The sequence below is a fragment of the Garra rufa genome, chromosome 6, assembly GCF_049309525.1.
Source record: "Garra rufa chromosome 6, GarRuf1.0, whole genome shotgun sequence".
Taxonomy (NCBI): Eukaryota; Metazoa; Chordata; class Actinopteri; order Cypriniformes; family Cyprinidae; genus Garra; species Garra rufa.
In genome coordinates, this window is record NC_133366.1 from 27,258,670 (window position 1) to 27,279,118 (window position 20,449).

Genomic DNA, 20,449 nt, shown 5'->3' on the forward strand with positions numbered 1-20,449 from the left:
TTTAACCTTTCTATTAGCTAATGATAATTCTGAAAGAAATCACTGAGAGCACAGATCAGTGGCCGAGAGCACATTTGACTGAAAGATAAACCATAAGCTCTTATATCAGTGTTGTTGCATGACTGTTTGGGGCAGTCGTGGCCTAATGGTTAGAGAGTCGGGCTTGTAACCCAAAGGTGCAGGGTTCGAGTCTCAGGTCCGGCAGGGATTGTCGGTGGGCAGAGTGAATAATCAGGTCTCTCTTCCACCCTCAATACCACGACTGAGGTAACCCCAACTGCTCCCGGGTGCCACAGCAATATGGCTGCCCACTACTCCGGGTGTGAGTTCATTACTGTGTGTGTGTGTGTGTGCACTTGGAAAGGTTAAATGCAGAGCACAAATTCTGACTATGGGTCACCATACTTGGCCACAAGTCCTTTCCTTTAATATTCTGATTATTTTGTTTCAGTGTACAGTTTGTTAATTTTTTGCAAAGTATACAGTTAAAGTAAACATCATTCAGCTGAACTGTGCACACACATATTAGACAATTCATGTCTTGTTCCATTCATGCAATAAACGCATGTCCACTGCTGAGCTGTGGGTTATGACTAATTTCAGGCAACGCAGACAAAATAACAATTTAAAAACAATCAGAACAACATAAATGTATCATAATTATTACAAATAAAGCTTCATATAATGAAAAGGCTACTTTCTACAACGTTCTAGCCTGCAGTCATGGCAAAATTAGGTTCCTCCAATCTAACAATGCAAGAATCGAAAAAAATTCAAAACAACAGTGAGGAATCAAATCCTGAAATCGAATGCTATCAATTCCAGAACCGGGAATCAGATTTGGACTCGATTCCAAATATTTTGGAATTTAAACAGCCCTACTAACAATGGGAAAGAAAAAAATTGTTGAATTAAGTTGTTATTGTTGAATAAAGTTGTTATTTTGCTTTCTTTGCACACAAATTACCTTAAATCTCAAATTAAACATCTTAACATGTGTTCCAAAGATGTATGAAAATCTTAAGGATTTGGAACAGTGTGAGGGTTAGTAATTAATTAATGACAGTATCCAGGGTTTGAAATTAACACCCACCAAATGTGGGTAAAAATCAGCTGTGGTGAATCACTAGCCAATCTGGCGGGTTACTTTTCGTAAATTATGTTTACTCATTCATCACACAAAGTTTGTTTAAGCCAAATTTGCACAGAATTAGCACAAATATTGAACTCATGAGTCATCATGATATACTAAATACAGCCTAACTGCACAGCATCTGTGCATATCTAGCTTACTTTAACATACCTGACAAATAACGCTGCAGTGAATACAATGCCACAAAATACAATAGAACCCATTATTATCAGTAATGCTGTCTACACTGGATGCAGCATGACACAACAAATCCCAGCACTGACACAAAGTTCAAGTGATTTGCGATGCCAACTTTGTCACATTCAGTGTGGACAGCCACAAGATATTGGTTTATTTCGATAATATACAGTCAAGCCCGAAATTATTCATACCCCGGCAAATTCTGACTTAAAGTTACTTTTATTCAACCAGCAAGTTTTTTTTGACCGGAAATGACACAGGCTTCTCCCAAAAGATAATAAGACGATGTACAAGAGGCATCATTGTGGAAAAAAATGATTACTCATCTTTTACTTACATTTGAACAAAAAGTGGCATGTCCAAAATTATTCACGCCCTTCTCAATAATCAATAGAAAAGCCTTTATTGGCTATTACAGCAATCAAACGCTTCCTATAATTGCTGACCAGCTTTTTGTATGTCTCCACTGGTATTTTTGCCCATTCATCTTTAGCAATGAGCTCCAACTCTTTCAGGGTGGAAGGTCTCCTTGCAATCACCCTGAACGTCTTGTATTTTTTAATAATACATTGCACTGTAGCCACTGGAACTTCAAAACATTTAGATATGGTCTTATAGCCCTTTCCTGACTTGTGAGCAGCCACAGGTCCTCAGTGAGCTCCGTTGTCTTAGCCATGACTGTCCACAAACCAACAGCAGAGAGCTTCTGTTTTTTTTTTACCTGTTGAGTTGATTAAAACAGCTGTTTCCAATGAATCAGGGTAATAAGGATGCTTTAGAACAACTTGGACTATTTGGAATGGTATAGAACATTGGATTTTACCATAGACTGTGACAGTTTGCAAAGGGTATGAATAATTTTGGACATGGACACTTTTTGTTCAAATGGAAATATTTTTTCCACAATGATGCCTCTTGTACATCGTCTTATTGTCTTTTGGGAGAAGCCTGTGTCATTTCTGGTCAAAAAAAAATTTGATGGTTAAATAAAAGTAACATCAAGTCAGAATTTACTAGGGCTATGAATACAGTAATTTCAGGCTTGACTATATATATTGGCTAGTAGAAGTTATAAATTGCCTGTAACTTAAACATTTAGTAGCCAAATTGGCTGGTGAGTGAAAAAGTTAAAATTCAAACCCTGTAACTATCCCTTATACTTTTATAATGCTTTATATACAAAAACTTCAAGCTCTTTTTGAAGACTTTTGTTAAAATTCAATTTCCACTTACTGTGTTATTAATTTGTGTTGTGAAAAACCATCAAGAAGATTTATGTGTGAAGTATATAATTATTTACAGTGTAACCTCAATTCATATTACTTGCATAACTGGAAGTGGTGCATTTACACAATTAAATGTGTCATAATCCATGTCAGACCACCTACAAATACGTTTTCAGTGATTCGATCACGACCCAATCATAATGCCTCCAGGGTGCATTTATGCCTGGTTTTCAATGTGATCAAGTGTTATATTATGACAGTAAACGGATATTAATTCAAAGTGTAAATGGGACAATGGGCCTCTCTTAATGTAGAACACTTTTAACTAAAATGCCATTTGACACTGAGTCAACTTTTTAGTCAGCAGCACAGAGTCGACATAGACCTTTGTTTGATTCTGTTCAGCATCTCTATGTTCGTGTGAGTGTATGTGGAGGTGTGAACATGTGGGTGAGAGTATATTTGAGTGCATCTGTGTGTATATGATAGATAGAGCTGTGAGTGGAAATAAAGGCATGAATAGAGTCCAATACTACAAGTCTCTAATCTGGAAAAAGTACATAAATATAAAACTAAGGGGGAAAAGAATGGCCTTCAAACCTCTCATATACGCACACACATTTAAAACAACACATTTAAGACTTTAAAACCGGACCACTCACATGGTATGAGGAGTATGAGGAGTACACAGATGTGACAGTAGGTCAGAGGGCAGAGCACTGTGTGAGTGTGTTCAGACAGGATATTGACAGTAAAACACTTACACAAAGACATGTGGATTGTCTCTGTCTGATAAGTGCTGACCCATAAACCGTAAGACTCAGGGACTCCAGTAAATACACAACGGCAACACACATACACAAACACTGCATTGCATAACAATCCGCTGTTATGCAATAATCTCGTAAGGCACCGACACATGTATTCTCAATGGCTGAACTGAAAATCCCACAAAATCTGCTACAGAGCTGCAGTTCAAGACTTTACATATCCCTTTGAGCAGTGTGGGGCACACAGGTACTGCATGGGGGGCACGGAGGATCAGCGGAAATAAAAAAAAAACAGCTGTGGCAACAGCATTCAAGTGTGTTTCTGCCTTTCATAAATGCAGAGCCAATCGCCAAATTCAAAATCTTTCTTGTTCAATCCATTCACTTCGCATCATCTGAACAAGCCCGATATAGAGGATCCTCTCTATTGAAAAGCACCGCTTCAGCGAATGGCATCACAAGCTGCTATTGTGAACTCACCCTTTACCAGCAACACAAATATCGTGTCATCATCAGACGCAACCGCTAAACAGCTAAAAGCTGTCTACGCTGGACATGACAAAGTGACAAATGCAAATTTGTCCTTCGTGTCAGAAGAGTGCTGAGAGCAGACACGGTGTAAGTCAAACAATTGTATGTGCCTTTCAGTTTTTACAAGACTTTTTTTTTTATTTAATGGGGAAGTGTGACCATAAATTTGAGAACCACTGCTTTAGAAAATTTGTGTTTGTTTTTTTTCCCCTGAACAGATGAACGTACATATGGTACGTTTTATGTGACATTGGTGTTACTGTAGTTCTGACTGGAAATGTCCGTTGAGTCGGGCTATAACTCTAATGCTCTATGACATTTTAAAATAATGTACCATCCACATTACACCTAAACCTACCCAATAGCATGATTAAAAGTGAATGTAATGTAAAAATGCAATCGCAAGCATGCTGTTTTAGCATGTTTTTCAATCTCTCATCTTTCAGCTCTTTCATCGTGAGTCATGTTTTTCATGGGATTCGTACCGAAGGATTCCACATCCTAAGTCTACAACAACTAGAAATCATATAATATCATATCATATCATAAAAATTGCATTTTGTTTATTTATTAATTACAACTGCAGAACCTGATTTTACTTTAGTACTGAAGAAGCTGCATAACAGACATACAGCGAAAATATCTAAAAATTCTTAAATCAAGGAGGATTTTCTAGAGAAGCAAAAATTATTTTCTTGTTTTCAGAAAAAAACAACTCAAAATTAAGTGATTTTTTGCTCAGAACAAGCTAAAAAATCTGCCAATGGGGTAAGCAAAAAAAAAATCCTATTTCAAACAGAAAACAAGATTATTTTTCTTACCCCATTGGCAGATTATTTAGCTTGTTTCAAGCAAAAATGCACTTAATTTTGACTTGTTTTTTCTGAAAACTAGAAAATATTTTTACTCGTCTTGAAAATCCTTCTTGATTTAAGAATTTTTAGATATTTTGGCAGGAAACAAGACAAAAAATTTAAGTAGGAAAAAAAACATTTTTTGCAGTGTATAAAATAGGGATATTCTGGACTATTTTCTAAAAGAATTGAACTGTGTTTTCCATATGTGGGCGAATAAATTGCAACAATCCAAACAATTGCAAATCTTGCATTGCTCTTTGCATCCTTTTTGGCAGATTAGATGCAGAGAGAGTTAAAAAGCAGATGGTAATGAATATTGGTATTTAAAGGAGTCATGGGATGCAATCGATATGATTCAATACGGTCAGGTTCAGGGCTCAGGTGTTGGGCGTAAATGACGACTGCTATGTTCATTATTACATCCAACAACAAAACACCTCCATCGCTCAATCTGAGACATTTTTGTCTATCCCTGCTCCTGCGTCGAAACAATGGTGGACAGTTCACATCTCACACAGGGCGGGTCTAAGGTAAGACATTCTGCCAGCAATCTCAAAACAACCTGATTTGAGAGTTATTATTATTATTGAGGATTAAAAAAAATGGTTTTTATCATTATAGGGTGGTTATGTACACACACTGCCAACACACATTTATATTCAAACAACATGTAAAAGTGAATTTTGCATCTGATGACCCCTTTAAATATGATAGGGTGATAAGACATGTCATATTTACTTTCAAATGGACTTTGGCAGTCACTGTGCACTGTGGGTTCCTGAAAGTTAAAACGCAAACTGTAATGCAAGATTTGTAATTCCATTTAAAATATAGACCAGAATATCCTTCCATACTGGCATTTACAAAAATCCCTTAAGAAATAAATGCAGTTGCTGAAAATAAAATATGTCCACAGTATGTGGTCTTGGATCTTAGAATCATGTACTGGTTCCATGAGTATCCATGACTGCTTGGAGCCTTTTGTAATAGCATGTAAAAGTCCTTCAATTGTCCTGAAGCTGGATCTCAACATCACTGAGCCACTGTAGGGAAGAACTCAACTAGCATGCAAGAACTCAAAGCACCTGGGGGCTTTTTTTAAGAACAGCTGGCAACTTTAATGTTCAGGATAAACCAGGGACTTATGCACAGCTATCACAAATTGCTGCAAGCAGTTATTTATGCTTGCAGGGGCAATGCTAGGTATTAATAACCAGGGTATGTAAGTGTATGTATGTACTGAGCATGATAATGTGGCTAAATTATAGTTATTTTAATTATTTTGTCTAGTGGGTTGTGGGATACAATTCTATTTTAAATAAACGCTGTTCTATTCATTAAATAAAAAAATAAAATGTATAATGTTTTCAATGGAAAAAATAAGGTAAGTCATACCCTAGATGGTCCTCTGTAGAGAGTGCGGAAATGATCCCAGGCTTGTGTCTGCTGGGCATCCAGAGTGGCTTCAGTCAACATCTACAGAAAGAAAAACAAACCAACATAAGAGTTCAACATACTTACAGAACCAAAACACCCCTGACACTAGACACATCCACCATATAAACCAGTTTAAAATGGCTTTAGATAATCCTAAAGGCAATTAAATTCAACACATTTGTGAAAATACATCAACAACATATATAAAAACATTAGAATGTCAACGTGAAATATGAAGGGGGAAACCCTGCTGCCAGATACGGACTTGATAAATAGCAAACTGCACAACTTCTAAATAAACCCTTCAAGAATCAGAGGAGTGTTAATCGCATCGAATGTGACATTTTCATACACAAGCCTAAGATGTGGGAAAGACAAGTGATTAAAGCTTGACGGATGTGACATTTAAAAAAAAAAAAAAACAACGTCAACAGAGCAATATCAAGAAGGAAGAAAATAAGTAGCGGAATACTTTGAGTTTGCTTGCCAATGAATTGTTTATGCTGTCACATGCTTCTTCTCATGGCTTTATGAATCTACATGGGTAAATATACATTATTTAATCTATAATAATCCATAGCATTGTAAATCCAGATTTACAGACAGGCGCTTTATACATAGTGACACATTGACTTATTTAAAGATGCATTCCAATGTCCTTCACACCAATCAGAATCATTTCATCACTTGGTTTGGCTCAAATCAGCCTCCAGTGATCCAAAACCTCCAAGTCTCTGTCATCCGTCAATGACTTCTCCAGTCCCAAAGGCATGAAGTCAAGTACAAACCCTAAAGATCTGCCAAACTCCACCCAGAGAGGGTTTTCAACAGAATGTTCCAGAATTAAATCAAGTGTATCCTTACTTCACCTCACTGGGTCTCTATATATAATCAGAGTCTGTTTTGAGTGGCACAAAGGACAAATGCTACTGTCACTCCAGAAGAATAAATGCAATTATTGCGCCCTCCCTTCAGCAGAAAGAAGGAGATGAACATTGTCACGCTGTTTCAGCTGTCTCCATATGCAGGGCGCTGAGCTGGAGGACGTCGATTTTGCGTGACAGTGTTGTGGAAAAAGGTAGGATAATTCGGTGAAGCATTCATTAAATCCGTTATTTACGCACGACTTATTTAAATAAACCAATTACACACTTTTTGATAGCCCAATGTATTTCCCCGCTTAAAAAACTGGAAAAGCCACTTTTCTGCACCTCGAGACATCAGGAGGAGCATTTCAGCCAACTAGACAAGGTGTTGAAATCGTTTAGAGAATGTCTGACCTACTTCTAAAGATCTGCCATTTTCTCTTTTTTCACATTGCACTTAGGATCAGCCTCCTAGACCTAAAGTAGCATGTGTTTTGTTTAGATTAAACATAATGTTTCTTGTAGGTAGCTAGAAAGGGACTAAAAACAGCATAAGAAAAAAAAAACGAGGACTGTAAGTATTTTTAGTGAAATGTCTGACAATTTTTTTACCAAATAAAATTGAGGTACACTCACTTTTTTTGGAAATAGGCTCATTCTCCAACTCCCCCCCGAGTTAATAAGTTGGGTTTTACCGTTTTGAAATCCATTCAGCCGTTCTCCTGTTCTGGCGATATCACTTTTAGCATAGCTTAGCATAGATCATTGAATCCTATTAGACCAATAGCATCGCGTTCAAAAATGACCAACGAGTTTCCATATTTGTTGTATTTAAAACTTGACTCTTCTGTAGTTATATCGTGTACTAAGACCGGTGGAAATGCAAAGCTGCGAGTTTCTAGGCCAATAAGATTAGGAACTACACTTCCATTCCGGCGTAATAGTCAAGGAAGTTTGCTGCCATAATATGGCCGAAGCAGGCGGAGTATTATCAGAAATGAGTTCCCAGCTAGTTTAGCATTTGCACATGTGCTGCGTGGTATTACTGCTCCTGCTTCAGGAGCAGTAATACCAAAGTCCGAAGCAGACTGCGCACACTGCCACGGTTCACGTGATACAACGCAAAACCAGACCTCATTTGCCCCAATGGAAAGCATATTTACACTGTCTGAATGGTTCCCTATCGCCTCCAGCATACACTACATGCCAATCACCATACATAAAATACTATCACTGTGAACAAGTGACCGATCTCCAGGGTTGCCAGGTTTTCACAACAAAACCCGCCCAATTGCTACTCAAAACTAGCCCAAAACTAGCATTTCGAGGGGGTCCCCCATTAAAAATTGCGTTCCGGGGATAAAATACACTTATTTTTAGTCTGGGTAAATTCGTATTTCAGGGGCTAAATATGACGTTTTTGGGGTCGCTTCAACCAGGCAACAGTATTAAAGTAGCCCAATTCCACGGGAAAACCGCAGATTTGGGAACACTGCAGATCTAAGCCACAGCTTCAGTGTCTATTTATATTGTAGGGGATGCTTCGGATTCCAGAGAGCATTTGATTGGACAGAAAGTTTGATGAGTGCAGCGTGATGTCATCAAAATCGTTGATTCATATTGGCGTGAGAAACTGTAAGTTTTGAATGCTTATATCTTGTAAACGCAAATTTTATCACTGTTTTGGAGCACACTATAGCTTATAGATAACCTTAAGGTTAACATATCCATACTAAAAGCCAAAAAAAATTTAAATTTGATTTCATGGGGACTTTAAATGAACAGTAAAGGCAGATAACACAAACAACTTTTATTCCTGATCTATGAGTGATCTGTAAACTTACAAATGTTCACAATTGCATTACATAACCAGCTCCAAATAGATAGCTTTTCTGATGTAGTAAATTGTCTCGGTACATCACCTGGTAGCACTTGTGATGTGAAGAACTTGAAACAGACCGTGAAACATGAGTCATGATAAAAGAGCTTGTGGCATGGTTGCTTTAGCAAATGTATTTTTATCTCACTTTTTTTGTTAACACTAGCAGTGAGGTTTAGGGTCGGGTTTAGTGTAGGTGGTACGTTATTTTTAAATGCGGTAGAACATTACCTTACTAGGCGCCAATCGTCAAACATATCATTTTCGAACTGCTGCAAAATATACAACAACCAATGTAAAATACTGCCACATTCACACCAGCTGTTTCAGAGAAAACTGAACACAACTGTAGTGCCAATCACTGGAAAATTTACTTTGAAAGTATTAAGAAGTGTGCAAGAAGAAACATAATATCATTCTGCAGAAATGTAACTTTTTCAGTGAACCTGGGTTGAATGAAAAGTAATAAAAAACAATTATGCCCCAAGAACCTACTTTTATCCTATCTGATGCTATTTATCAATTTTCTTATTTCAACTATGGTTGAGCTTTAGGGTTAGGTTTATGTTTCAGTTGTACATTTTTGTACAACCCTACCATACATTATGCCATCTTGTACATTATTACAACTTCCCATGAGAGCAGGATGAAATTCAATAGCACTTGGAAGGAGCACTATAAGTTTAATAATATACGGTCAAAAATTATGTAGACACCAGATATAATTTTTTGATATTTTTTTTACTAGTGGGTGCAGGACACTATATTTTATTTATGTAAGTGACGACAGCAAAATAAAATAAACTGTGACATATTATACCCCAAAATTGTTCATACAGTGGACTATGAGTAAAACTGATACAAATTTGGAACCAAAAAATATTTAGATTTTTGACCAGTGTTTTTTCTTTAATTACTAATGCAACCTTTTTGCACCACAGACTGAACAAAATTAAGCATTGCTTGGTAACTGGTCAACAAAGTATTGATGGTTGTGTAAATATTGTTATATATTAACAGCTGTCTGAATTTTTGGTTGATTGTAATCTATTGCACACCTTTCTATCAAAGTTATCTGACATTATCAAGATGAATTTGCTTTGACGCAGTTTAACTCTGAGCGATCCTGTTAATACAATTAATTAATCAGCATGTCATGTAATTCTTTTTCATCATTTTCTTTTTTTTACACGTGAATATGCATTTTTCTTCCATGTAGGACATTTTTGTATAGGTACGAGTACATTCAAGTATTTAAATCTTTATCTTTGCATGTACAGTAAAAAGCTGTTTCTGCTGCAAAAGCACTGCATTCAAAAATAAAAAGGAGAGAGACAGAGAGAAAAAAAGCTGTGTCGTCCTGTCAGCCTTGTTATCATTAGCATGCAGGAGTTCTGAAGCATTACGTGTTAATTAAAGCAAAAGTCTCCACAGGTATAAATCTGTGCGTTAGCAGGTTCCTGAAAACTTAGACGTGACGAAAAGTGCTGAATTTTGTCTGCTACAGATAACACAATGCTTAGTGATGCTAATGGCTGAGGGTTTATTGAAGGAGAGAGAGGACGAAGGGATGCTGGAGAAGAGGAATAGGTCAAAAGGTTCATGTCACTTCCTGTCTTGTCTTTAAAGCTCACTGTCACATTGCATAAAACGCCAAGTCTCTTGACCGACAAGCAATGAATGCTCAATGAAGAGAGAGAGAGAGAATGTCTCCAAAAGAGCGAGAAACGAGAGACAGAAAGAAAGAAAGAGACAGACAGACAAGGCAGGACTGTTTCGTCACTCCATTCCTGCCAGTAAACAAATGCATGAAAGTAGGGAGAGAGAGTGTAATGCAATCATACGCAAGCTAATTTGCTTTGAACCAGCATGGAAAAAGCCATTTATGTTTCATGGATGAATGAACACACAAAAGGCAGAGTGGAAGCGAGCTACGTTTCTCTGTCTAGCTGAAGTAGAGCAACCTTTAAAAGTTCTGAATTTAGTCAGTTATAAAAAGAGAACAGTTTATTGTAAAGGTCTGATACCAATTAAAATCTAAATCTAAATTGACAATATAAATACCAAACATTATCAAACAGAACATTTCTTTCAGCTGACATAAGACTGAATCAGCTTAAACTAATTAAATCCAATGTAGTTGTGCAATGTAATTCCACTCGTTACCTTTCTCCCATGAGCCTCTGCCACAATCCCACGATGAGCAGACGTCACTTTGGTCTGAAAACACGAGGTGACAAGTTAAATGAGATTGACAGATTATGACAAAAGCACTGCAGAGATACAGTCAGACTGACTCAAATACAGATCTGTCATAATAATTTCCCAACTAACCTACCTACCTTCATCTGGACATAAAAGGGTGCAATTATCTGTCATGAGGGTCTGTAGCAGTCCTCTTTATGATATCATTTGCTGTATTATGTTTTTTAAATGTGTTTTATGTATCTGCATGTTGGTCACACCAGATGACTTTGATCTTCCAGACAAACGGTTTTAAAATACTGAGCAGCAGTGAAGCTTTTGTTAAAAATATAGATTTTTCTAAGAAAAACTGATTTAAACTACTTACTAAGCTTATATTTGAGAATATATGGAAATGAAATATATTATATAGACAGCATTGCCCAATATCAAGAGATATATTGCCACATATGTTGCCTTAAAAGGGATAGTTTACCCAAAACTGAACATTTTTGTCAACAAATTAAGATATTTTTGATGAAATCCAAAAGCTTTCTGATCCTGCATATACAGCAACACAACTGACATGTTGTGTTGACAAGGCCCAGAAAGGTAGTAAGGACATCATTAAAATAATATGTGATAAGTGGTTCAAACGTAATTTTATGAAACTACGGGAATACTTTTTGTGCGCAAAGAAAACGGGAATAATATGTTTATTCAACAATTTCTACTTCCTGTCAGTCTTCGCCTGACGATTTCAACAAACAAGATGACATTTTCCTCAGGGGATGAATTTTTTCCCCAGCCTTACTTATTTAAATCAGAAAGTACAGGTGATTAACTAAAAGCCATAAAAACCGCAGGAACTTTCCCTAGGAACTAAGGACTTTAGGGCGGTACTCAAGAACAGGATCTGTTATTGTGTCATGGATTGTAGTTTTAAGAGTGTTTCAGGTGAGAATGTAGTTGTTAAAAAGTCAAATTTGCAGTTTATTTATAAAGATAGTGCCTATCTGAAAATATGCTTCGTCGATTTCGGAGATGTGAGCTCCAAGCGATCACAGTGCTCATGTATCCCGCGGAAAGCGCCTCACCTTGGCTAGTTCTTCTGACATTTACCGCTGGTTTTGAAGTGGTTAAACATAAGATAAAATTAGTTTTGGGTAAATCTAACAGGTAATCTTTGGTGTCATGAATCTATTATTTGTTCCAGGTCACATCATTTTGGCTGGCTTTCATAACTTTATATATTTATATACGAATTTATATACAGTAGTCAACATTTGAAGTGGATCAAAACCTTTCATCAAAGTTGTCCTAAAAACAAAACAATACCTGTTATTGTCTTAGGACAACTTTGATTAACTTTTTTGATCCACTTCAAATGTTGACTACTGTACATCTATTATATAATTATAACTTTATTAAAATGAAAAATGAAAACAGGCAATGCTGTTTGCTATACTATTTCGTTTCATTGTAATATGTGCCCTGAACTGTTTCTATTTCTGAACTATTTATAGTTATATACTATTAATAGTATGTAATAGCTATACTAATAATATAATAGCTATACTATTACTATTAATATGTGACCCTGGACCACAAAACCAGTCATAAGTAGCACGGTTATATTTTTAGCAATAGCCAAAAATACATTGTATCAAATAGTTGTATCTCACTAAATATTTTCCTATTCTAACAAACCATACATCAATGAAAACTTATTTATTAAGCTTTCAGGTGATGTTTAAATCTGAATTTCAATAAACTGACCCTTATGACTGTTTTGTGTTCGAGGGTCACATTTAAATGAAAACAAAAAGAGAAAGTGGTGTTTGATCATATTTCGTCTTATTGTAAATACAGTGAGAAAAAATTGCAGTAGCAAAGGCGAGTCGATTGACATTAAAAAGTACGCTGTTCCATTTGCAAAATTACCGGACTTGTGTCATCCCGTTACTGCGAATTCACACTCCTGAGTCGAACTTGCAAAGTTCAAACTACCAATGAGCTTCATAAAATTAAGGTTGACCCACTGATGCCACATGGACTATTTTAACCATGTCCTTACTAACTTTCTGAGCCTTAATGTGTTAGTTGTGTTGCTGTCTATGCAGGGTCAGAAAGCTCTTGGACTTCATTAAAAATATCTTCATTTGTCTTCGGAAGTTAAATGAAGGTCTTGGTTTGGAGTGTTTAAAGACAGAATTTTCATTTTTGGGTGAACTATCCCTTTAAGACCATATTATATTCACTTTCTATAATGAGTGAGTATGTATGAATTGCATTTTGCCCATATTTTTTAATAAAGTATTGGACTATCACATCATTGACCCATTAATCCTGCACTTTTAGCTAACTTTTACATTTACTATTTAATTTACATCACTAACCGTCTCACAGAAATGTAACATTCTCTTGTTGAGGTGCAGTGCTGATTCAATCAGCAGGAATTATGGGCCATGTGTTTAAGGTAAAAGCAGTTGCTTTGTTTTTGCAGTTGTATCAATACTCTAATCACACTGGCTGGGAATCATTTTTTCTTTACTTCCAAAAGAATCACCGTGGCAACACCTCTGTGATTAGGGATACTAGCATGGCTCTCTTTTGTGCCTGCAGCCATCAGCCTCCTATGGTTACGACTAACACAGGTGCATGCTGAGAAAGCCATTTGCATGCCATTTACATACACCCCTGCCACATAACAGAGATCCAATTAGCGTGGATAATATATACACCCTGTATGCATATACAAGTACTTAAAAGTCATATCCCCTTTAATGTGAGCTCTCAGTAGTCCCAAAAAGTATATAAGAGGAGATACAATGACAAATAGAAACATGATTGAACTAAAGAAAAGTCCCTTGTTGTTCTGTGTTGATATAATAAGATGTGTACATGATAGACTGAGAGACACATTGATGGACATGAACAAACAGTTCAACTGAAAAACAGATTAAATGAAGCGTTAAAGTATTTGTTTACCCAAAAGAATCTTTTTTTCTCAGTCATTATTTACTGAACATCATGTCTTTTCAAGCCCATATGCTTTTATTTGCTTCTCTGTACATCAGTTTATATCAAAAAGGATCAAAAGCAGCCAAGAATAAAAAGTAGTCAATATGACTGATGCTCTTTGGGGAAGATGTTCAGTAACGTTTCAGAAAATGATTGTCTCTTCCACACACAAAGCTATTGTATGGCTTTAGATGGTATGCATTCAGACTTGAAATGTATTTATATATTGACTACTTTCTATGTTCATTGTTTTTCATCCATTTTGGGGCTTGACTGACATGGGCAGTATGAACGTCAATTCTTTAAGAATTCAGAAGAAATGACGTTCATTGGAAGCACACACTGGGATGAATAAAATAGGCCAGAATTTTCATATTTGGATGAACCCACTGATTGTGAAACTTGACTGTCTGACTGACCTGTGCAAGAGAAGTAGAGCGTGATCGAGAGCTCTCTGCGCTGGGTCTGTCCGCTGGCCTTGAGCCCTGGTTGGATGTGCATTTGTAGCAGCTCCATGAATACTGCCTCTCGCTCAAAACACCCACTTCTTTACGCTGAAGACATTGGCAGTGGTAGAGGTGTCCACAGCTACATGTGAAATAATTTCAGAATAACGCAAGTAAGTTTGAGTAGAGTGCTATAACAGCAAGAAATATGTGACTCAAGGGATCAGAACAAATCACCACAAATATCTTGATTTTTTTTAATGGCTGGATGGGAATACTGACAGACCAAGGCGACCAATGGCAGATATAATGCTAATATTTATAACAGAGATATCACAATATACCTGTGTTGACAATAATGATGATGTTTAAAAAATTAAATACTGAAATCATGAGACATACTGTAAATAATCCAGCACCAGTAATGATCTGGTTGAAACTTCCACATAGTGGTTGGCTGTATTGCCCCCTAACACTGGTTGACACTGTCATAAACCGGAAAAAAATGTAGAAGATGCAGTGTGTAGCTACTACTGCCACACAAAATCACATTGGAGGAGATGACAGGCAAAAACCAGACATTCTACCTTCAGCTGAAAAAAGTCAGCTTGCCAAGGCGGGGTGATAGAAACACCAGTCTGCAGGAAGTGTCGATCAACAGTAAAGTTCTTTTTGTACATCTTTTGTACAGTTATGGTCACAAAATCTCTCCATATTCTATACTTGTATTTTAAGTTACATTCATTGGCAAAACAAGAGAAAACACAAAATGAAGATTAAAGATTAATTGGACTGAGCATTATTACTATATATAGGTATTGCAATAAATATAGTTCTATATTTATATAGAATCTATATAAATCTATAGATTTTAGCAAGGTAATAGATATGACATTGTTAATGTATTTTTTCTTGGCAGAATAGATCTGCTATGCTGCTGATGTTGGTTATTGCTGTAGTTGTAGATTATTGTTGCTGCAAGTACAGGAACTTGCTACTGCTAATTAAAGCTGCCCTCTAATAGTCAACTAACCATTAGTCGACGAGAAGAGCTTGGTCGACTAAAATTTTAATAGTCGCAGAAAAAAAAAATCCACAGGAAGTGACGGACAGATCGTTAACGGCTGGTCTATGTGGTAATATAATACATCGGGCAGGACATCCAAATGCTCACCTATCACTCATCGACCTAAAAATAAGCCTTTTCATCTGAAAGGTGTATGTAGTAGCAACTTTACATGGCAGCTCAATCTAATGTTAACCCAGAAAAATGTGTGCTATTGAAGTGTCTGTGCAGAGTGTGGAAGCTGAATAGTAGAATGCTCCCTGCATGACAGATGGAGGCGCCGGTGTGCTCACTTGCACTTACACTTATAATATTTTTGGTCATACAGAAAAGATGAATATATCTTTCAAATCTGCAAAGACTCTATGTTTATTTGTGTGCACTCAGAGTAACAACGAAACGTTTTGCTTTTGTAATATAATTAAAGTAAACAGGATGCACTTTCTGACGTCTCGGCCTCTGTGAACTTGAGTGCGAAACTTCGAAACTGTGTATACTTGCCTTACAGAAATGATAAAAAAAATACATTTATAGAGAGTGAAATGTCTCCTTGCTGTTTTTCCCTAACACATTCACAATTATTATATCTGATGATTCACTTGACATGCTTTATTGCGTGTGCTTGAGCGTTTATTAGGCTATGTAGGCAATTAAAGACTCATTGTTATGATTTATATGTTTTATTAATAAACGTGCAACTAATAGTCGACTAATGCTTAAAATGAACGACTACCAGTCAACCATAAAAACTAGTCGAGGGCAGCCGTACTGCCAATACGGTGCTGAGTATTTAAGACATACTTGCTTCAGCACAAGTAGCTAGCTATTATATATAATAACCCGTAGCAGATCTGTACAGGTGGAGCTGGGGAAGGTAGAGGGTTTCAGAGGAACTCTGTTCTAGTGAATGCTAACCAGCCATTTAAATTTAAAGCACAAGCTCATTGGCTGCATAAGCAACACGAACCAATCAGCTTGTGTCAAGTATTTTAATGCTGTGAATATCATCAGTGTGGATTAAGGACCCATCAGCCTGCGCCATTTAAAGTTTCATGACGGAACTAGGCATTAAATTAGTAAACCTGTTACAAACCAATTACATCATATAATTTTTTTTTATTAACAACATGCATTCCAAATTACAAAAAAAACCTTTGTGAAATGCATCAGTTTTGTTTGTTATAGCAAAAAAGCGTTGGACTGTCCTACATATGTGTGTGTACCTGAAGATAATGATCTCCTCCTCGCTCTCCTGACGTCTCTTGTACTGCTGTAAGCAGATGTTGCAGTGGTCCTGTCTTGGGTGAAGCCCTCTACTGACCGCCTTACGCAGGTGTGACAGAGACCAGTGAAGATCTGAATTCAACAGATTTGTGGTTGTCTCCAACAACGTCTGAAAGAAAGAAAGGAAAAGTAAAGTACACCACTGCAAACTGCATGATTCTGCTCATTCAGATGAAGCAGTTTTAAGTCTAGGCTATGACTTCCCAAAAACCTCCTGTATTATACTGTACTGTACAGTACAGACCAAAAGTTTGGACTCACCGTCTCATTCAAAGAGTTTTCTTTATTTTCATGACTATGAAAATTGTAGATTCACACTGAAGGCATCAAAACTATGAATTAACACATGTGGAATTATATTTAATTCTATAAAATATTTAATTCTATATATACTATATATCAGGGATCATCAAATCTGGACCTCGAGATCCATTTTCCTGCAGAGTTTAGCTCTTACCCTAATCAAACACACCTGAGCATGCTAATCAAGGTCTTCAGGATCATTAGAGAATAACAGGTAGGTGAGTGTGATCAGGGTTGGAGCTAAACTCTGCAGCGCATTGGACCTCCAGGGTAAGATTTGGGGAACCCTGCTATATATACTTCTGCACAACACAACTGATGGTCCCAACCCCATTTATAAGGCAAGAAATCCCACTTATTAAACCTGACAGGGCACACCTGTGAAGTGAAAACCATTTCAGGTGACTACCTCTTGAAGCTCATCAAGAGAATGCCAAGAGTGTGCAAAGCAGTAATCAAAGCAAAAGGTGGCTACTTTGAAGAACCTAGAATATGACATATTTTCAGTTGTTTCACACTTGTTTGTTATGTATATAATTCCACATGTGTTAATTCATAGTTTTAATGCCTTCAGTGTGAATCTACAATTTTCATAGTCATGAAAATAAAGAAAACTTTGGTTCAAAGGTGTGTCCAAGGTGTGTCCAATGTAGGATGTAAAAAATGGTGCTGATGCTGATTTTTGTTTTGGATGCATGGACAAAATTGATGAAATAATATTAAAAATATGTACATGTGTGTTGCAAGAAAAAATAAAAAAGTTACAGGGGTGAGTAAATAAGGGAATTTTCATTTTTAGGTTAACTATTAAGTAAACTTCACAACACCTATACTGTAATTAGCGTACCTTCATTTAAGCACACTTAGAACTCTGCAGAACCTGCAGCATACTTCAGCAGATGTAAAATGTCATTCACAAAGATCTACACATCCCTCACAACTTTGCATCTGTTAATTAAATAGTTTGGACTTACTGGTTATGCTTTCAGCTACAAATAAGTGTCTGCTACTAAACACATTTTACTATATCTAAATACTTTTTACAGATTTTCCCCTAAAACCAGCATGGAAAATGCTAAAAGCCGTGAAAGCCATCATATTTAATCTGGGCTTAAAGTTGAAAACTTTCCTTATGCGTTTTAACATAAAATCTTGATATTAAAAAAGAAGTTAATTTTTAAGTTATGTGTCAACTATCCTTTTTCAGCTTAATTCATGAGCAAGCACATTTATTCATCCATAACCACAGGCAATGGAAGAATTTTCCCATAACGAATGAAATTGTCGGGACTGAAACCAATGAGGCATGTGAAACGACTCAGAATCTAAAGGGAAGCAAATGCCGTTTTAACTCCCTTAAACATTTCTTTTTTTATCATAATCAAATATCTTTTGAAATTTGTGAAATGGATTAACACTTGAGCTTGCGGTGACACTAAAATTGGTTTAGTTTATTTTCATGAGTGGAAGAATCTCAGTTAATCTACACAGTCTCCTCACCAGAGGCAATGTGTTTCAGCAAGGTCATATAAAGAGACTGAAGAGTGGGAGAGAAGGAGGCAGAGAGAAAGAGAGAGAGAGAGAGAGAGAGAGAGAGAGAGAGAGAGAGAGAGAGAGAGAGAGAGAGAGAGAGAGAGAGAGAGAGAGAGAGAGAGAGGTTTGATGTATGTTATTTCATTTTTTTCATTTTGCTGTTAGTGCAGCATTTTAAGTATTACGCACACACACACACACACACACTGGAAAGCGCATTTAACCCCGACAGACATTTCTGAGGATTGGAGAAAACAAATTTCAAAATATTTCATCAGCTATCGGGGCAATTCACAAAGTGTGTGCGTATTGAAATGTATGCCAGGACAAGCTTTCCTAAGGGACTGTTCAATTGTGTGTATTTATGTGTGTGTAATTTACGTCTCAATTTTGTGGCTGCATGTTATTTACTGCAGTGATGCCAAGTGGAGAGTCTCAAAAGCAGGGGGAAAATGTGTGTGTGTGTGTGTGTGTGTGTGAGAGAGAGGGGGGAATCAGGTGGTATTCTTGCCTTGCTCGCTATTTCCTTTGAATGACAAGCTGCAAATTCCCATTGGTCATGGAAGGGAGAGTGCACACACACACACACACACACACACACACACACACACACACACACACACACACAAACACACACACACACACACACACACACACACACACACACACACACACACACACACACACACACACACACACACACACACACACACACACAAACTGAAAGACCACATAGCCATATCTGGTGATAGTTTAAACAGACAGAGAAAGTGAAACAGAGATGAAATGGCAAAATCCTTTACATTTTAGTAGCATGACAGGAGCTCAGCAACAGAAAATTCAACGAAAACATCTGATTTTAGTGAATCGGTTTGTTAAAAAAAAAAAAAAAAACTCCCTTTGTGGCATTTCATGTTTTCAGTTTAACAAAATAAAAACTTTTAGAAATTAGTTTTATTAATTGTTTTTTATTCAGATATTCAACAAATTCAAAAATTTACCTTTTAGCAAAGGTAGCTAGACTGGAATTTTGAGTACTGTAGCTTATAGGAATGTAACAATATTTTCAATAGCAAAACTCGATATTATTGTGGTCACATGACAATATGAAACGGTAGGTCTTCCGCCAAAAAGTGCAGTTTTTAAAATATATTTAATATATATATAAATATATTAATTATTTATTCTAAAGAATAAATGGTCTTTAAAGTTGTGTTTTGGGTCATTATGCTTTGGCACAGTATCTGTCAATTGAACTAAATCTGAAAGCACAATATGGCTTAATCCCTCATCAAGTCTGTTTGAGCTGCGCATTTCAAAGTGAAGCGCACACTTCATTTAGGCTTCGTTCAGCTAATGATCCGGTGTTTTCCGTGCCTCAGAATGAATCCGTTGACAGTGAATGCAGTCAACTCCATTATTGCTGTGAGTTTAACACGCATTTGGGAATGCAAAGGCCACCAGTTATGCTCTATTTTCGTGGCATTATTACAGCATTTTACTAGTTTTGTAGTAAGACACATTTTTGTATGCCTGTTTTCACTGAAGCTGAAGTTTTTCGTCAAAATAGAACTGCCATTTCCGTAAAAATAATAGCTGTCTGAAATAAAAGTGCAGTATGAATTGCTCATAGCTAGCGGTTTAAATGCAGTCCAAATTCAAAATCTCTTTCAAGTGTAGAAATTAGGAAAGAAATATTGTAATTTTCCT

The 20,449-nt window shown here is 36.6% G+C and overlaps 1 protein-coding gene across 1 annotated transcript in view; it reads right to left on the reverse strand.

Annotated features, from left to right (window-relative positions):
- vps8 (VPS8 subunit of CORVET complex) overlaps positions 1-20,449 on the reverse strand; it is a 151,753-nt gene that overhangs the window by 21,186 nt on the left and 110,118 nt on the right. The window contains exons 29-32 of the mRNA XM_073842614.1: positions 16,843-17,012; positions 14,527-14,695; positions 11,066-11,119; positions 6,113-6,193 (exon numbers count right to left, since the gene is read on the reverse strand). Of these exons, the coding sequence (XP_073698715.1) occupies positions 6,113-6,193; positions 11,066-11,119; positions 14,527-14,695; positions 16,843-17,012 (474 nt within the window). The remainder of the gene's footprint in view (positions 1-6,112; positions 6,194-11,065; positions 11,120-14,526; positions 14,696-16,842; positions 17,013-20,449) is intronic.